At 57.4% G+C, this 17,522-nt stretch overlaps 7 protein-coding genes across 7 annotated transcripts; 2 read left to right on the top strand and 5 right to left on the bottom strand.

Moving 5' to 3' along the window:
• Positions 1-49: 49 nt before the first annotated feature.
• N657DRAFT_682625 (glycoside hydrolase family 3 protein) lies at positions 50-2,334 on the bottom strand (the record flags this gene model as incomplete). The annotated part of the gene is made up of 2 exons (XM_062796500.1): positions 50-462; positions 543-2,334. The coding sequence occupies 2 exons, from the start codon at positions 2,332-2,334 to the stop codon at positions 50-52; spliced, it is 2,205 nt and encodes a 734-aa protein (XP_062645315.1).
• Positions 2,335-2,881: 547 nt separating this feature from the next.
• N657DRAFT_622878 (acid protease) lies at positions 2,882-4,848 on the bottom strand. The gene is made up of 2 exons (XM_062790666.1): positions 3,451-4,848; positions 2,882-3,396 (listed from the first exon to the last, which is right to left on the bottom strand). Exons 1-2 carry the CDS (start codon positions 4,604-4,606, stop codon positions 3,272-3,274), a joined length of 1,281 nt encoding a protein of 426 aa, XP_062645314.1. The 5' UTR covers positions 4,607-4,848; the 3' UTR covers positions 2,882-3,271.
• A 987-nt stretch (positions 4,849-5,835) lies between these two features.
• Positions 5,836-7,520, top strand: N657DRAFT_622873 (uncharacterized protein; the record flags this gene model as incomplete). The annotated part of the gene is made up of 2 exons (XM_062790665.1): positions 5,836-6,584; positions 6,642-7,520. Exons 1-2 carry the CDS (start codon positions 6,213-6,215, stop codon positions 7,518-7,520), a joined length of 1,251 nt encoding a protein of 416 aa, XP_062645313.1. The 5' UTR covers positions 5,836-6,212.
• An 87-nt stretch (positions 7,521-7,607) lies between these two features.
• On the top strand, positions 7,608-8,679 carry N657DRAFT_109030 (uncharacterized protein). Its single transcript, XM_062785770.1, has 3 exons — positions 7,608-8,001; positions 8,100-8,264; positions 8,328-8,679. The coding sequence occupies exons 1-3, from the start codon at positions 7,694-7,696 to the stop codon at positions 8,344-8,346; spliced, it is 492 nt and encodes a 163-aa protein (XP_062645312.1). The 5' UTR covers positions 7,608-7,693; the 3' UTR covers positions 8,347-8,679.
• Positions 8,680-11,228: 2,549 nt separating this feature from the next.
• Positions 11,229-12,207, bottom strand: N657DRAFT_682622 (uncharacterized protein; the record flags this gene model as incomplete). Its single annotated transcript, XM_062796499.1, has 2 exons — positions 11,229-11,949; positions 12,023-12,207. The coding sequence occupies 2 exons, from the start codon at positions 12,205-12,207 to the stop codon at positions 11,229-11,231; spliced, it is 906 nt and encodes a 301-aa protein (XP_062645311.1).
• A 2,117-nt stretch (positions 12,208-14,324) lies between these two features.
• N657DRAFT_600581 (uncharacterized protein) lies at positions 14,325-15,592 on the bottom strand. The gene is made up of 4 exons (XM_062790081.1): positions 15,367-15,592; positions 15,244-15,293; positions 14,648-15,159; positions 14,325-14,577 (listed from the first exon to the last, which is right to left on the bottom strand). Coding segments are annotated over exons 1-4 (597 nt in total). The 5' UTR covers positions 15,368-15,592; the 3' UTR covers positions 14,325-14,543.
• Positions 15,593-15,815: 223 nt separating this feature from the next.
• N657DRAFT_647705 (uncharacterized protein) lies at positions 15,816-17,050 on the bottom strand. Its single transcript, XM_062793373.1, has 3 exons — positions 16,744-17,050; positions 16,258-16,687; positions 15,816-16,202 (listed from the first exon to the last, which is right to left on the bottom strand). Exons 1-3 carry the CDS (start codon positions 16,943-16,945, stop codon positions 15,971-15,973), a joined length of 864 nt encoding a protein of 287 aa, XP_062645309.1. The 5' UTR covers positions 16,946-17,050; the 3' UTR covers positions 15,816-15,970.
• Between the last annotated feature and the right edge of the window lie 472 nt (positions 17,051-17,522).

Here is a 17,522-nt window from a genome sequence, read left to right as displayed (position 1 = left end):
GCAACGATTTTGACGTCTCCCCCCCCCCATTTATTCCAGTCCCCTCTGCTTACACCTGAAGACTCCCCTCCAACCTAACATCCCTCGAACTCGCCCCCACACTCACCCCAAACACCCCCGACGGCACAACCCACTGCTGCCTGCCCGTATCCCAATAGCTCAGGTCCCGCCTCCGCAGCTTAAACGTCGCCGTGCCGCTCGCGCCGGGCTCCAACTTGAGCTTCGCAAAGCCTCTGAGTTGCCTGGGGGGGCTGGGCGGGGCCGACGGCGGCAGCGAAAGGTACAGCTGGGCGACCTCGGCGCCGGCCACGGCGCCCGTGTTGGTGATGGTCGCCGTAACCGTCGCGACTGTGTCCCAGAGGTCCGAAGGCCCGCCGGGAATGGTGGGGCCGCCTGCCGGGCCTGGGGTGATGGTTGCGGTGGTGGTGGTCTGCAGGGCAGAGTAGGTGAAGTTTGTGTAGGCTGGCAACACAAACAACATGGTTAGTCAGTAGAAGGAAAAGGTGGGGGGAACGAACGAGAAATTGGGGAGGAGAACTGACAAAGCCCGAAGCCAAACTCAAACCGCGGCTCAATCTTGGCGTTGTCGAAGTGGCGGTAATCGACATACAAGCCCTCGCGAAAGTTATCGTCTCCTCTGGCGACCGCCGTACCGTAGTCTTCCGCCTTCTTGGCGATGGTGTACACCAACTTGCCCGACGGCGAGACAAGGCCGTACAGAACATCGACCAGCGCATTCCCGTTCTCCTGGCTGGGCAAGCCCGCCCACACGACGGCCCTCACCCCGGGCGTAGCGAGGATGGTCTCGAGAATGATGGGTCCGACGCTGTGCACCACAACAATCGTGTTCTTGTTGGCCGCCGCGACCGCCTGCACCAGCTGGTTGCCGTTGTGCCACGGCTCGAGGTTCTGCCTGTCCCCCACATTACCTTCCACCGTAATATACCCCTCGCCCGAGTCGGCCGTGATGACGACGATGGCGGCGTCGGCGCCCGACACGACGTTTGCCACGCCGCTGGTGCTGTCCGAGTTGTGCAGGCCGAGCGTAGTGCCGTCGCTCTGGGCGCGGACGCGCAGCGCGTCGTAGGGCGCCACAAAATAAGGGTAGTTGACGGACCCGGACCCCCAGCCCATGCCCAGCGCGCCCGTGTTGCACCCCTTGTCCGCGCACGCGTTCATGCCTTGCGGGTTGACGACGGCCGCCGAGCCGACGAGCGCGAGCTTGGCGGGTTTCTTGAGCGGGAGGATGCCGTCGTTCTTGAGCAGGACGATGCCGTCCCTCGCGACGGCTCGCACGTTCTCCTTGTGGTTGCCCTGCACGTTGGCCCGGATGTTGATGGACGGGTAGCCCGAGTTCTGGCCGAGGAGGTACCACGCGGCGAGGATGCGCTTCGCCATGTCGTCGAGGCGCGCCCGCGAGACCTGGTTGTTGTTGACGGCCGTGTTGAGCTGGGGCCCCCAGAGCACGTTGCGGCCGTTGAAGTCGCTGCCAGGCATCGTCATGTCCATGCCGTTGTTGGCGGCGCCGTTGGTCGTGTGCTGGGCGTTCCAGTCGCTGACGATGTACCCCTGGAAGCCGAGCTCCTTCTTGAGCAGGCCGTTCTGGGCCTTGTCGCTCTCGCACGCCCACGACCCGTTGAGCTTGTTGTAGCTGCACATGACGCTGGCCACGTTGGAGTGCACCGCGTCGGCGAAGGGCCACAGGTACAGCTCATGCATGGTACGGTCGTCGACGTTGCTGCTCATGGTCTCGCGATTGAGCTCCTGCTCGTTGGCGATGTAGTGCTTGGCGCAGGCCTGGACACCCGCCGACTGAATGCCCTCGGTGGTCTCGGCCATGGCGATGCCCGCCAGGTAGGGGTCCACGCCGAAGCCCTCCCAGTTGCGGCCGCCGTGCGGGATCTTGCCCAACGCACCGGCCACAGGTCCGAGCAGGACGTGGACACCACATCCGCGGGCCTCGGCGCCCAGGTACTCGCCGCGCTGCCGGATCAGTTCCACGTCCCATGTCGAAGCAGCTTGGATGCCGGGTGTAAAGGCTGTTGTGCCGGTCCCGAAGCGGATGCCGAGGGGTCCGTCCTGGAGACAGAGCTGGGGGTAGTTGATGGAGCTGATGGCAGCCGTGTTTCCGACGCAGGGCCCTTTATCCCAGCCGATGCCTGTGACCATGTTGATCTTGTCCTGCTGCGACATTCTCGCCACGGCGGCCGCGGCCGACGAGTGGGCAGCAGTCCATGCCGCTGTGCCTGTTGGAGCAGCGCGAGGCACCTTGCAGGCGGGTTCTGCCCAGGCAAGCACTGCTGCTGTCAGCAGCGCAAAGGCTGCAAGTGTCATGGCGGTAAGACTTAATGATGCACTTGCGACAGGATTCACGTGTGCCTGACTGCTCGACGAGTGCTTGATACTCTGCCCCGAGCCGGCAGCCCCAAGTCCACTTTCCCTCTCTGGCACATCCTTTCCTCGAGGCAGGTCCCTCCGCTTTATCAGATCTGGATCGGGAGGAACCACGGGTTTCCCCTCCCGTCCCGGATCCCTCTCCGAGACATGACATTCACGATGTGTTATTTGGCCCCGCATGTCCATTTGGCCGCCCCAAGCAAACCTTCCCTGATCAGCGGTCCGCGCAGTGCTGCGTTGCGCCACAACCAGGCCAGGAAACACTCGGCACCAGTGCGCTCAACTGGGATGCCGCAGTCAATCAGCCGTGGAAGTCGTTCCGTGCGCGAGATAAATGACGCGAAAAAGCTGGGGTGCATGCGCCAGATCGGCATTGGGCCGCGGGGACCATGCAACAATGGCGGAACGTAGCCCAAGCGCCGGCATGAAGCCGAAGCGGAGAACGCTGCCGACTGGCCAGGAGAGTCTCCAGCACGCATCACAACCGGGCCGCATTGCCCGTCCTTAATTAGGCGGTGCATATCCTCCCGCCACTTCCCGTCGACTAGCCAGGAGGACCCCGCAAACTTGCTCGCTAATACCGATATACCAAGATCTGTAAAGGGCTTGTAAAGGACTTGTGTAAAGGGCTTTCGGAATTGTCAATGCCGTACGTCACTTGGCTATCGCAGCAGCGGCAGCGCGAAATTGGCATTAAAAGAGCGCTTGGCGAAGACTCCTCGCACCGCTCGTGGCCGGACCGGAGTCTGTATTTGTATTCTTCAACGCTCTATTGGCTATAAATTGCTTCGCTGCTCGATAAACAGATATATGACTTGGAGACGGCCGCGTAAGGAGGCTCGGGAGGCTCGGGTTGAGGAGGGTCTGGCAAAGTCTAGTCATGGCTCGCCATGCCCAGCGAGCGGTTGCCCCCATGGAAGACAACAAACTGCGACCTGAAGAAGACGTCGCCCCAGACCTGGAACGGCCAGGCGGTGGGTTGGATGCCGCCAAAGCACACTGTCTCCTATCAGCATGAGTTTACAGCTAAAGGTATGGGAATCTTGAACGTACTGCCGTCCTGGAACCACCCAACGTTGATGTCACTTCCTCGGATCCGAGCAGCATAGGCGCCGCCGACATCGACCACAAAGTCTGGCAAGGTGGTGTTGCAAGGGAAGGTCACGCCGCCTGCCGCGCGACTCCGCCGCGCTCCGGGGACATGGCGGTAGTACCCATCAGCCATCTTCACCGATACCAGCATTAGCGTCGTGCCAGTGTCGATGATGGCCTGGGCGGGCCGTAACCGCGTCCGGTTATTCCCGACCGTGAACCCTGCCGTAGACACTTGCCAGAAGCCCTTGGTAGTATTGGCTCGGATCCAGGCAAGCATGCCCGAATACTTGCTGTTGTCGACGAAGCCAAATTCAAAGGATCCGACAGCGTCCTTGCGGAGGTCGACGGTAAAGAGCGGTTGGGCAAGCGAAGGCATAACGTTCTCAAAAAACGACTCTGGCTTCACCGGTTTGACTGAGCTGAGCTGCGAGAAGCCGAGGCCGAGCACACCGCCGAGATAGGAGTCTCGCAAGAAGGCGCTTGAGACGTACGTTGCCAACTGGACAGCCTGGTCTGTAACCGCGACGCCGCCCACATCGACCGTGTCCGTACCTACATATCCAGAAGCGCTGGTGCCGTCGCCGTAGGTAATGGAGAAGTTATGGCCGTTTATCCTCTTGAAGGTGGGTGAAAGCGAGGGGTTGTACGCCTGGTGGGCAACCGTGGAGAGTGCTGGAAGCTCAGTGCTGAACACCCAGAGGTCGGCCGAGCCGGAGTCAAGCGCCATATTGAGAGTCTGGTCGCCGATGCTGACGGGCGAGATGTACTCGATGCCTTCGTTGACCGGGGTTGCCCACACTTTGCCGATGGTGTTCTTGGCGCCTTGTGGAAGAGGAGAATCCAGGTGTGCTAGGTCAAGCGCATTCAAAGCCTCCCGATCGGTCTGCGAATCAACCTGGAGCCCGTCATCTAGGGAAAGCAATAAGTCCTGGGGAATGGGCATGCGGTATTTCTGGTATGCTCTCGAAAGCTCCCTGGGTACATTGCGGCGTTTGAAGTCTGGATTCCGGACACGGTCCACCTTGAATGAGTGTTTCTGAATGGTGGACGGTGCTGCTGGCGTGGGTTGCGCCCACAGCACGAACAGAAGGAGTGAAAGAAAAAGAAGTGACATGGTTTCTAAGTGTCTAGTCTGGTCGATGAAGAAGAGGGTGCAGTGAGACTAAACAATGAGCTCTCGGGGATGAGTACGGCGCCAGGGTGAGATGAAAAGTCCTTGACTGAAGCCAGGAAAGAGCGTGAGCAAGCAACGGAAAGGACATTGACAGTCAACCACAAACGAGTGGCAGCCGCAAGGCAAAGTCAAGAAGAAAGGAGAAGAAGGGAGCGCATGGTTCCAAGTTCAAAAACATGCTCTCGGTGTCGTTAACATTCTTCTGAGATTGGTTCATCGAGTCCAATTGTCGCCCTCATAACATGCACTTGTCATCCATACCAGTCCCTCTGGTACACCGTATTGGCTCGAGCTGACCCGTGATTTCCATCAAGCGAGCCATTGAAATAGATTGAAGGCTGGTGAAGATACACCAGGTCGGGAGTGTTGAGATAGACTATCCGTATGATGGGCGATGCCAATTTCGGTGTCGCCTGCTGAGCCTCGAGAACAGGGGGAAGGGAGAACAACGCATATCGCCAGTGCCTTGAACTGCACATATGCGTATGACCAAACCACCCATGGAATAAGGAGAGAAATGAGGAGGGATCCAAAAACGAACTTGAGAACTTGCAAGTTTCAGGAGCAGGGATGGTGTATTGGGTCAGTTTAAACAGAAAGGAGGCATTGCAAGCTCTTTGCTGCAGGAGCTTTCGGATCTATCCGGCACTTGCCAGAGGCAAAGGCACATGGGGTATGCGCGATGGAGCAACCATCATAAAGAGCAAAGAAGGACGAATTGCGCGGGTAATGAACTATGAAGAGAGTCAGTTTGTGCAAAGAGAGTTCCCGTATATCATAAGCGAGTCGCGCATACAAGTGAGTTGCGCACTCTAACAGACTTTGATGGGGTTGTCTACGAAAGGACAATAAGAGATTGTTTGAGGGCTTAGTCATTTCTTATCGTCGTGTAGTATACAACTCAAAATCTGGTAGAGTGCACGACTCACTTGTATGCACGAGTCGCTTATAATCAATCTACGTTAACGTTGACTAACGTTAGTTAAGTTAATTATAGGGAATTTCAGATCTGGAAATTGGGACGTGTCTTTGCGAGACCCAGATCTTCCGCCTGTCAGCCAGTTGCCTCGCCTCCATCCACGTCTCTGACTCTCAGTGCACTGCACACGTGACTCTTGGCAGGCCCTATGCCCTGTGGACCGTCCGTTTCCACCAGACGGCCGTCCCCGCTTCACCGTCTCAACCCTTGAACCCTTCGCAAATAATGCGCGCCATCAGCGTTCAGTGCCAGAGACAAAAACGGCATCTCTTTCAGCCCCCCCAACATCGACCAGATATTCGGCGCGGGAACGACATGTTCAGAGATGAGCCTTAAGACCTCTTCGTTCATCTGACCAGTCTTGGGCCGGCGCCATCTGGCCTGCGATCGGAGGGAGTTGTGGCCTGGCAACTCTGCAACGACTGCCTTGGCTAGCGCCGCAGCGAGCATCGCCCAATCCATCGCCTCCGTTTCGCTCCCTTCGGCACGGCCCAGTCGCGCAACCCCAAGCTCATCGCCACTCCGACCGCATCCGCATCTGCATCCGAACCCGCGCCGGCGTCCGCCATGGCCGACGAGGACTACTCGACCGGCGGGGGGTCCTCCGGGAGGGGCTCCGGTCCTGGCAAGCACCGTGGACCTCGCTTCACCTGGAATCCGCAGTTCGAGGCCACCTTCTTCCGCTCCCTCTGCGAGTCCGTCTCGCTCGGCCTGCGCGACGGCAGCACCTTCAAGCCCGAGGCCTGGGACCGCGCCATGCAGGCCCTCGCCGAGAAGCACAACGCCTACGCCAATAAAGGCCATCTTATCAACAAAACCGACAACGCCCGCAAGAAGTACCGCCTGTGGCGCGGCCTGCGAGAGGATCCTGATTTCTACTACAACCCCCAGACACGCACCGTCACCGCCACCGACGACGCATGGGCGAGGCATCTCCAGGTGGGCTCGTCCGTGGACGCTTGTTGTGACCCTGGCACGCCGCTAACAGCTTCGCAGAAAGAGCCGCTCGCTCGTTCCCTTCGAGCCCGCCCCTTCGAGCACGAGGAATACTACGAGATACTGTTTCCCGATGTTATTGGGTCCGGCGGGGCCCCGAAACGACTGACGAAGCCGCGTCGGAAGACGACAGATACGCTGAGTGGAACAGAAGAGCCTGAGGCGCCGGGCGCCGCCATCATGGATCTGCTTACAGATACTGCTTACCTCAATCCGAACCAGACGCACATGCCCCCGCCGATGCCACCAGCCATGCCCAACCCCATGCCCGCCCCCCCTCCCCAGCCGCAGCAACTCCGTGGCCCAACGAACACAATGCCGCCACCACCGCCCCGAACCTCCGTGTCCTCCGCCTCGGCACTGACGCCGCCCGAAGAGACGGCGCTACATACCCGCAAGCGCCTACAGGCACCGGACAGCACCTCGGCGTCCAATCCATCCCAGCCCCCAGACAAACGCCGCCGCACCGCCGCCCCAGGCTACCTCGACCTGACCCAGCCACAACATCACCAGCAACAACAGCCGCAACAACAAACCACCATCAACCACGTTCCAGCAGTCCCCTCCAACGCATCACCAAACGCCACAACAACAGCGACAACAACAACAAACGCAGGTTCAACACTGACCGAGACGCTTCACCTCCTGTCTGAAGTGTTGAGGCCGACGCGAGGTTCCAAGCCGGTCCCCGGCTGGCAGGAACAGGCCATGGACATCTTCTTCCGTGACTTTGTCGCCGAGGACATGGACCTGCAGCTCAAGATCGCCGAGAAAGTGTTGACGGACGAGAACAAGGCCATGGTGTTTTGCAAGATGCCTGATACATTGAGGCGGCACTGGGTCAAGAGGCTGAGGGAGGTTCATAATCGAATCGCTTGACCTTCTTTTTCTAAGCGAGAAAAGCTAGGCGTTTTCTGGTTGAAAGGCCATGCATGCACAGAGTGGACGGTGTGGTTTGGTGAATTGGCCGTGCGTTTCGGGAGTTGTGAGGTTCCATCTGGGTCAAGGAACGGACAACTAGGGGTGCGCAGGGAGCTGGATGACAGGTTAATATGTGGGGCAAGGGGTTGCTTTTCTTTCGGTTGCTACGGATGGGAGATCTGGGACGTTTTTTTGGATACATACTTGTTCTGTTTGGGTTGTTTTGTTTCGCATGGAGGCGTCGGGTGGGTGGTGCGGTAATTTCTGGTCTGGGACTCGACATTTTCCTTGGGTTGCGAGTGTCCGTTTATTTGTCTTGTCTCCGTCTTCTCGTCCCGACGCAGATATCATCTGAACTCAAACACGGCTCGGACTTGTTGAGATTGGAAGGTCTCTCTCTTTGGGTCGGCGACCTGGTTGCGGGCTGTTTGTACAATCTGTAGGTGATAACTGCTATTCGGGATGCGTAATCTCATCTTGTTCATTTTCGCACCCTTCCAGGCATGGTCATGTTGACTCCGGGAAACTCTTTCGAAGCTCGGGATGGAATCACTCGATCAATTCAAAAAGTCCTCTGCCGCTCAAGCACAACAACTACCGCCGAACAAGACATCCGCCCACGCCGACCCCTTTGGCACCAATAGCCCAATCTGCCACCGTTTCCCTTCTCCTCAAAGCACGCCTAACTCGACCTCTGGACGGGCACGTTAGTTAGGTTCCTCGCCATCCTACAGACGTCGGGAAGAGCAGAGACATACGGACGAGATGCATCCCCTGCTCATGAGCTATGAGTGGAGCAGCCCTCGCAGGAGCAGCTGGCGCCGCAGGTGCAATCGTTGCCGCACATGTTGACAGGTGGTTGTTGTGAGTTGTTCTGGTATTTTGTTGTTTTATGCTCTTGATTCTGGTTTCGAGTTCCGCTTTGAAGGGAGAGAAGCTGGAACAGGAGAACGGGGTGAGTCGGGCCAATATTTATCTCCCCTCGTTGTCTCCCCAAGCGTCCCCCTCCTTTTTCTGCCCCAGAGAGTGGCGCCGTAGCGGGGAGGGGTCCAGCTGACAGTCGCCCAATCTTCACTTATCCGTCCCTACCGCAAAATAGACACACACAGAGAGGGGTATTCCGTGTGTTCGCGGCGTGGGCTGGGTGTGGAGGTTCTGGTCCGCGAATGGGAAGGCTCGCATCAAACCAAGTGAGAAGACCCTTGTGCTTCTGGGCGAGCAAGTTGCGCGCATTGTGCGGGCGGGGAGTGGGCTTGTGGGCACCCGCATGGTGGGTGGACACCGACGCTGATTTGGTACTAGTAAGGGAAGGTCGATCATGTCAAGAACGACCCCTCACTCAGGTTCGGGTCTCCCACTTTGCAGCTCCCCTTCCGGTCGGCGGAAACACTTGGGTGAACGGAGACACGTCGGTTCTCGGATCATACCTACCTGAATATCAGTCGTCGCCTACTTAGACACCCATCTCAACGAGTCACGACGGACAATATCAGGTTTCCCGGCACCCGAAGTTGCAGAGTCGCCGCTTACGGTACTCTCAGTCCATCCTGACTGGTTTTCCCCCTGGGATGTGCTGCCAACCGAGCAGTGACCGCACGCACCCGCCAGAGTGGCATTGAAATCACCAGTTACACGGCAGTTGAGCTTGGCAGGAGGGAGCTGCAGGCGGTAGCGTCCGGTTGGGAGGTCATTCCGATGAAACTCTCTTCTCCGGGCACTCCGCCAGACAGACATGCTGGCCAGAAACTCAGCGCAGAGATCACTCGCTGAGTTCTCTTTGCCTGTTCCATACCCGGCCTTGCTACCTACTCCTTCATAATGTAGATGGAGAAAGCCACGGATGGGTTATGTCTGTACCGTCAGCAACCCTCAGGTGATGTGTCAACATCCCAGTCTAACTGGTGCTTGGCCCTCTTCCTCGCCCACGACGTGTGCACTGCTATGGACTGTTCCTTCGCTTCCAGATCCTGAATCTAGCTTACGTAAAGTCACTGATGTTCTGTTAGTCAAGGCAGCGGCAAGTCACTGGCTCACTCGCGGGATACGGCTTGGGTTGGCGTGTTCATTGGACTGACTGGCAGAGCTGCTTGATTTAAAGCGGCATCCACGTGGGCATTCCAACCAAGCCACTGGTGAGGCCCCTCGATAGTTCGGGCCAGCAAGTCAACTTCCCCGTGGGGAATCAAAGCCCCGTGGGGAAGCGAACAGGAAACGACTTCGACAACTCCGGGTTCCGGATTCAGGCTGCAAACCGCATGTGTACTTCAAAGGTCCAAGACGGTTGACCGCGTTGCATGTATAATATGTCTTACAAACGGAAAACAACAGAATCTAACAGCCTTTTCCAATTCCCCCGTATGAACCGTAACCATAACCCCTTCAAGTTCTCTCTTGACCACTCACTGTCCAAGGAATGGAGAAGTGGAGCTTACGAACCAGTTGGATGGAGCGAGACGCTTCAAATAGTAACCAAACGCCAGGTCATCTCACGAAATCCCTACGCCGGATGGACCAACGTCCGACTGCCCTCCTCAAGAGGTCCCAAACCGCCTGGCACCGGCACCTTCTGCCGCAGCTTCGGATGACCCTGGAAACACCGGTCTAAAGGCTCACTAGTAAGTAGATGAGGGTGACAGATCATGTCACGGTATGTCTCAAGCCAGCACCGCTCAGCAACGTTAAGAATGCAGAACGCCCACAACTATAATGGAAGTGAAGTACCATTCACACACATTTACATCCTATTCGCCTTGCCCCATATTTCGCCAGACTCCATACACGTGATTACAACAACATTCCCAGTGGAATATTCCAAAGCACTTTACCGCGATTGTCAAGTCATATTTTGTCCCACTCTCCGCCCTCCAAACTAATAGCAACGAAACCTCGATTTTATTCCAAAAATCCTTGTACCTAGACCCCAATTCGCTACTTTGAAGCACGTCCGCCTGTCCCAAGTCCGCCTCCCTGAGCGCCAGTTTGGGCAAATACTATCGTTTGGATCTACATACCTACCTGTAACTGCCGGCGGCAGGGTTGAGACTTTGATTCCCACGCCTCAACCACTATACTCTGGGGCCCGATATGGGTATTTCACCCGGCCCACGAGGGCGCGGTTATCCTGTATAGTAAGTTGTTGAAGGTCCGGCACGCCCTAGGGCACAGCGGTGTAGGAATAATAATACTCTGGGCCCAGCACCCTCGTGTGACGGTCCTAGTAGTAGCAGAGCTTGGGACAGGAGGGGGACGCGATTCCGCACGACGCACACCCCTCACCTTTTGCTTTGCCTGCCTAGCTGAGCGCACGAGCGAGTACAACGCGCGGCTGCCCTCGCGGCCCGAGGCTTGTGTCCGTCGGGTTTGCCGACCCCATGATGATAACGGTTTGATCAGTGAAGGACGTGGAGGCCCTGGTCTGGTGAGGACGGGGAAGTGGGTGAGCTGGGGTACCTAGGTAGAAGCTGAGATGTCGAGGGTGAAAAGGAGTTGGAGGGCCAGTGGTACTGATGCCAGGAGGGGCAGGGAAGAAAAGGGGGATGGAAATGTAACCTGTGTGCGTAGATCAGGTGAGATTTTAACTATAGACTAAGCAGGCACCCTTTCCCTGTTGCTGCCCCTTCAACCTTTACTCAGTACAGGTCAGGTCACCCTAACCCCTACTAAGTACTAATCAAGACACCCTCGAAGCCATGCCTGCAGCTCTACCACACGACTCATCGTCCTCGCCACCACACTCCAGTCCGTCAACGCAATCTGCACAGCCGCAGCAACCATCATAGTCCTCAGGGTACAACACTCCTGCATATCCATATCCCTGGCCGTAGGCAGCGCGACAGCCAGCAGCAAAAGCAGCGTCTTGAGTGATGCCCCCTCCCATGTCTCAAGCGGCACGTTACCGACGGCCTCGGCCAGTTCGACAACATGTCCCTGTTGCACCCCCTGCGAGAAGCAACGCCGCGACTGTATCGCCCGGCAGTACGCCAGCGACGCCAGCCGGACTGCGCGGTGGAGGAGATTCATATCTGTCGACGACGACGACGACGAGGTCGGGTCCTTGCATGTATCTGTTGTTACTATTGTTGTTGCTTCTAATGATAGGAGCCGGCCGTGCACCCAGGCTGACATGGACTGGACCTTTTGGAGGTCCCATGGGGATGGGCGGGACGGTAAGGCGAGAACTGTGTCGATGAGGAAGTCGATGTCTTTTAGCATTGCTGTTGTCGAGGAATGTAGTTTTGTGCGGGGTGAGGGAGGGACCGCGGGGGTTGGATGATCGAATCCAAACCGTGTGTGGTTGAGAGAGGAGGTGGTGGACTCATGGAGAACAAGTTCGGGGTATGAGAAGGACGGAGCAACCTCCAGAGTCACGGCCGTGAGGAGATCTGCACTGGGGGATGGTTGGTAACGAAGAGCTAAAGAGCAATAGATAATAGATCATGGATGCGACTATGGTGACTTACAGGAGAACCATCTTGACCAACTCAATACCCAACGAATCCAGCTCCCCCCTCAAGCTGACCATGTTACGCACACCGTTGACGTGAACTCGCAGGTCCTGAGTTTCGCCGTAGAAGATATCGCTCAGCACGAGCTTGGCCACGGCTGCGATGGTTCCGTCACTCGTGGATGTCTCCGGTGCCGCCATCATGCCATGGAGCTGCTGGATCGAGGAGCACCGAGCGGCAAGGAGCGAGTCTCTGTCAAGCACAGTTCTCGTGCTTTGCTGACACGTCCTGAGGACTTGGTATGGCTCAACGTCAGCACTAGCTCTGACTCCATCTTGTCTTCATGTTGGGAATGAGTTTGACATACACAAGGAAAAGGGTGAACCTCTCCCAACTTGAGGCCCGAATACAAAGAATGGATCGGTATATAGTGGCACAGTGTTATAGTCCGGTTCATATTCGGAAGGTGTTGGATCTTGGCTCGTCACTGTCAGCCAACTCAGGAGCACACATGGCATGACCCAAAGCACTCTTGCCTTGTTCAAGACCAGACGCGGCCCTGAAAGTGTCGTTGGTTGCCCATGGTGAATAATGTGGTTGTACCCACTGGGTCAGGTTGATGTCCAAGTGCGCCGGCGTATCGGGAGCAGAAACTGCAGCCGTCGAACTCGGGGAGGGCGTTGAAATTGGGGCAAATTCTAGTGCCCGGCTTGGAACGAGGAGTGTTCTGGCCTGTTCACGGCCGCTTTTTGATTCAGGGTGAGCACCAGATAAATAAGAGGAAACAAACCCAGAGGGATTCCAGGGGACGACACGTACGGACTGCTCTCGTACTGGCAGACAGGCTGAGGCATCCGGCGCGCGCAGTTTCGACATGGACGCTGGTGATCGCACTGAAGAATATCAACAAAAGGACACTTGGAATGAATTATAAAGCCCACCTTTTGCTTTCTTCGCCGACATTCGCTGCAGGACCGTTTCTTCCTCTCCGCCACTGGCCTCAAGGGTAATGCAGGGTTTTTGGCACACATCATGGCAGCTCGTCGTGAACCAGTATTCGCAGGTAGTCGTGCTGCCAGTGCCAGTAGACGAATGTGATAGATATGGAGTGAAGAAGGGGAATGGTGTCCATGATGTTCGAGGTGCCCGGGTCGTCTTCAACGACGAAAACAAGGCATTATGGTGCGTAGGCGAGGTATGGTCGCATGACAGCAGGCACTCCCAGCAGTCCATGGCCGGCCCTGGCCATGTCCCGTAGGGCTGCAGCATCGACCCGCCCGTTTGGCGGTCTGGGCCACTGCCTAGGGGTTGTGTCTGTTCCAGGAAGCTTCGCCATCCGGCATTTGCCGCGGGGTGAAGCACGATTCGCCGGACTGGCCTCCGCCGAGATGTGGCGTCTGCAGGTAGCCCCCCTTTAGCAAAGCAAGGCTCCTGTAGGAGAAAGCTCCGGCGCTGCGGTCTGGATTGAAAAGGCCCCCAGCGACTCACCCAGACTGCATGGTATGTTACCCCGGCTCGCGTCGTGCAAACGATCATCTGCCATGGCCCTCAAAACGGGATATCATCGCGAGAGAGACCATCATCAGGATACAACCGAGCTGGGGTATAAACTCTGACGCCGTAATCACAAAGCAGAGGATACTCAGATCCAGGCTGTGTTCCCTGTCTTGTGTCTTGAACATTGACAGCACCCATCGTCTGAGGGCGATGGTTGAAGACAAGAAGCGGTTCCTGTGACGTCGAACGGTTCCCTTCATAAGCGAATGACGGGAAACTGACGAGAGCCTGGGGACCGAGAACACTTCGGCTTCCGGCTTCGCTTGTAGACCAGTCAGATCCAGCCCTTTTATTTGGAGGCCGACAAAAGCACCTGGGTGCGGTCTCAGGCACAGGAGGGTAACATAGAGGTGCGAGTCAATCCCTGATAGTCGTAGAGATGGCTAGGTAACTTTTGAGGGCTGTACCGTCATCTTATCCATGTCGGCTCAGGTAGCCTCTAACTAGTTGAATGCTCGAGTTGTGCGAGTCAAGGGGGTTGCGAATTGATCCAAACGGGACGATCATGTCCATAAAGGCCAGGCCAGCCAACCATTGCGAACCTGAATCCCAATCAGGAGGGACACAGTACAGGTCGTCAGCGGCGCGTCTGGGGCGCGTAGAAGTTCATGGGAAGCACATCCGCCGCCCTGTCGTACCCCAATGCTGCCGAGAGTCCATTTTGGAGCTACTGTGTAGAGTCTGTAAACGGGAAACATCGCGATCATCTCTTGGCGCACAACTGCGTCAATGTGGGCCACCTCACCGGTCGAAGCTGAGTGCGAAATTAACAGTGACAAGTTAAGAAGAGATATGGATTATGGGATTATACACAGGCCGACGCAAAGACAACGGGAAAGAAAACTGAAAGGCTGCCGGAGAGGAGGAATTCCATCGCCCGCCCTTGTCAAGACCCTGTGACCACGCCGTCGCCAATCTTTGTGCCATCCATCTTAGAGGGACTCTGTTCGAGCTGCCCCATATGTCAGTAACGCACCGCTCATTGCTCACTCGCCTTGGCCCGGGAGAAGTAGCTACCACACCGTCAGCACCTGTCTCAGCAACCGAAAATGGTCCAAGGGAACAGAAGAGAAAGGAACTCACTTCACCAAAACCCCCTCCACCGCCCCAACAGCCCCGAGGACACCCAGCCCAAGCCCAACCTCCCTCCACCCCAGCCTGCCGCGATCATACAACCCCCATGCCCTGTACCCCAGCCATCCACTCAGTCCAACCACGGCCAGCATATTCACCAGCGCCACGCCACCGGCCGCGCCGCCCTCCGAGATAGTCCCAAACTGCCTTGCAAACCACCCCTCGGCCTGCTCGACGCCCGCAACGACCTTCTTCTTGGCCGCCGCCGCGGGCTTCTTAGCGGCGGCCCTCTTGCGCGCCAGATCCGACTCGGCACGCTCCGCTTCCGCTTTCTCTTCGGCAATCTCCACAAGCTCTTCCTCGCGCTCAATGCGCGCCGCCTGGGTGTCGGTCTGGATCTCTTGGGAGGCAAAGTCCGAGGGGACGGTGCGCACCGAGGGGGCGTCGACGTCGACCAGGGAGCCGGTTGACGAGGCTGTCGCGGTGGTGGGGGCGACTTGGGGCGGTTGGGGCGCTGCGGCCTGTTTTGGGTTGCGGGTCGTGTTAGTTTTTCTGCTGGGAGGAAAGCGTGCTGTAGGAGAGGATAAGCGGGAGGAAGATAATACCTCCTCTGGAGTCTGCTTAGGTCCTTTGGACGCGACTTCGGCGTACGACACTGCGTGAAGGTTAGTTGGGGTTTGGTTATCAAACGCGATAGCTGGGGGGCGCGACTGCGATGGGTTACTTGCTCTTGATATTCTTTTGGAGAGAAGCGTGAACTGTGCCGGACTGTTGACTTGCTGCGATGAAGCTATTCGCGTTGATGGGAATACGGTGGTGGTTGTTGCGAGTTTGATCGGGTGAGGTCACGATGTTAAATCGGGTCCGGACAAATCGAACAAATAGGCGGGAGGTGACGGCCACATGTGATGACCAAAACCGGCACCTGCCCACTTGGTGACCTCAGCGTAGAAGACGAGGACGGTTGCAGCCAAGCAAGGCCAGAGCAGCCAGGCAGGGCAAGATCGCGCGGCAGCTGCGATGACGTCACGGCTCCACACAAGAGCAGGTGCCAAGACCCAGGGTAACTGAGAGGAAGGCCGAGATCTAGCTGCGGTGCCGGTGCCTCGTAGCTGTTCAAAGATAAAATATGATGGCGTTACTTTTCTTTGTCCTAGACGCCGACTGCAAGCGGGGCTGAATGAGAGAAAGGTCTATTGAGCCTCTATCTAAATAGTATACATCAAGAGTCGTACAATGTGCGTGGCTCCAGCCCCCTATACACCCAGCAGCAAACACGCCGCTTCGCTCTGCATCCACAGCTTGTACAGGCCGCGAATTTGGTTTGTACATTCATTGCTGCTTGCCCTTGTTCGCGTCAGTCGCGTCGGTAGCCGGCTTGGGAGGCTTAGCCCTCTCTTCTTTCTCAGCCCGGGCTGCTGTCTTCTCTTGCACCGGCTTCGCTTGGCCATCCTCGACCTTTGCCAGGGTATTCTCCGGAGCAGGAGCCGCCTCCTCGTCCTCATCGTCGGCTAACTCGGAGCCGTAAACCTCGGGGTACTTCCGGAAGCAGTCCTGCATGTGTCTGGGAAGTGTCAGCGGTTCATTCTTCTCCTCCCTCCGCGCCTAGAGATACGCACTGGAACTTGTCGATGCAGTCCATCCCCTTGGGCTCCTCCTTGGAATACACAAAACAGCTAAAGGCCGCCTTGAACTCCTCGCCGCACGGCCCGTGCGCCATGCCGCCCAGGCACGGGCAGTCCCAGTTGATCTCGCCGGTCTCCGGGTCGAACGCGCCCTGCTGCGTGGCCTCCTGCGCCAGCGCCTCAGGCGAGCCGGGTTCGTGTTCTTCCTCAACGGCAGGCGCTGGTGTTGCCTCGGTCTCAGCGGGCTTCGCTTGCTTGGTCGTTGCCTCTGTCGTCTCTGCCGGCTTCTCCTCGACTGTCTTGGTCGGCGGCGGTGGTGGTGGCGGGGCGGCAGCCGCTGCTTGGCGCCGCTTCTGCTCCATCAAGGCATCGACGGTGGGGAGGTCGGCATCGGAGAAGTGAGCCGGCGCAGGGAGTGCGTCGGCTATATGCCGTGTTAGTCAGTGTCTGGGTGGGAGGGCTAAGGTAGCGGACGCGCACCCGGTAGCTCATCGGCAAAGATAGGGCTGGTGTTGTAGAAGTAGACGGCGCCAATGGCGAGACCCCATCGCAGGGCGGTGCCCTTCCATGTGCCCTTCTTGTTTGCCGGCGCTGTCGAGGCGAATCGCCGGGGCCCTGAAGCGAGCTTGGGCCTGAGTGCGCGTACCGCGCGGGGCGTTGACTGGAGGGCTGTGCGGAACATCTTGTTGGGAGGAATAATGACGGGGCGCTACCGTGCGAGAGAGAAAACTACCGACGCGCAAAACGAAGGTGGCCGCCGCAACCCTCCTGGAATCCCGAGCTTCGTTTGTCAGCAGTTCTCATCGCTCTGGCCAAAATTTCTGGCGGCGTCGCGGTTGAAGCGGGAATTTGCCGGTGCGCGGCCATTGGTCAATGGGTGTCACGAGACCCACATTTATTTGCTTTTGAGGATTGTCTAACTGAACCACTTCCTCCCTTCAAGACCAATCTTCACAGTCCCGCCTTCAACATCTTCCCGACCTGCGCGAGGTCCTGAGAATCTGACTCTGATTCTTAAGCTCCAAGGTGTCTCCGCAGTAACAGCAACCATGAATCGCTGGGCGGCATTGGAAACAGGCACGAGACCTCCTCGTGTTGTCTCTCCTCTACGTTCTATCAACCGCCCATATCGCGCAATCCTGCCACTCTGCTTACCGTATGGTCCCCGGCCCTAGTGCTCTCGTTCGCAAACATTTTTTCGTAATGGCAACCCATGTCAGGGTTGACCATCCCATCGAGATGTTCAGGCCACCTCCCAA

This window comes from Parathielavia appendiculata (assembly GCF_033297405.1).
Source record: "Parathielavia appendiculata strain CBS 731.68 unplaced genomic scaffold N657scaffold_11, whole genome shotgun sequence".
Classification (NCBI taxonomy): domain Eukaryota; kingdom Fungi; phylum Ascomycota; class Sordariomycetes; order Sordariales; family Chaetomiaceae; genus Parathielavia; species Parathielavia appendiculata.
This window is presented reverse-complemented; position numbering and strand designations above follow the sequence as displayed.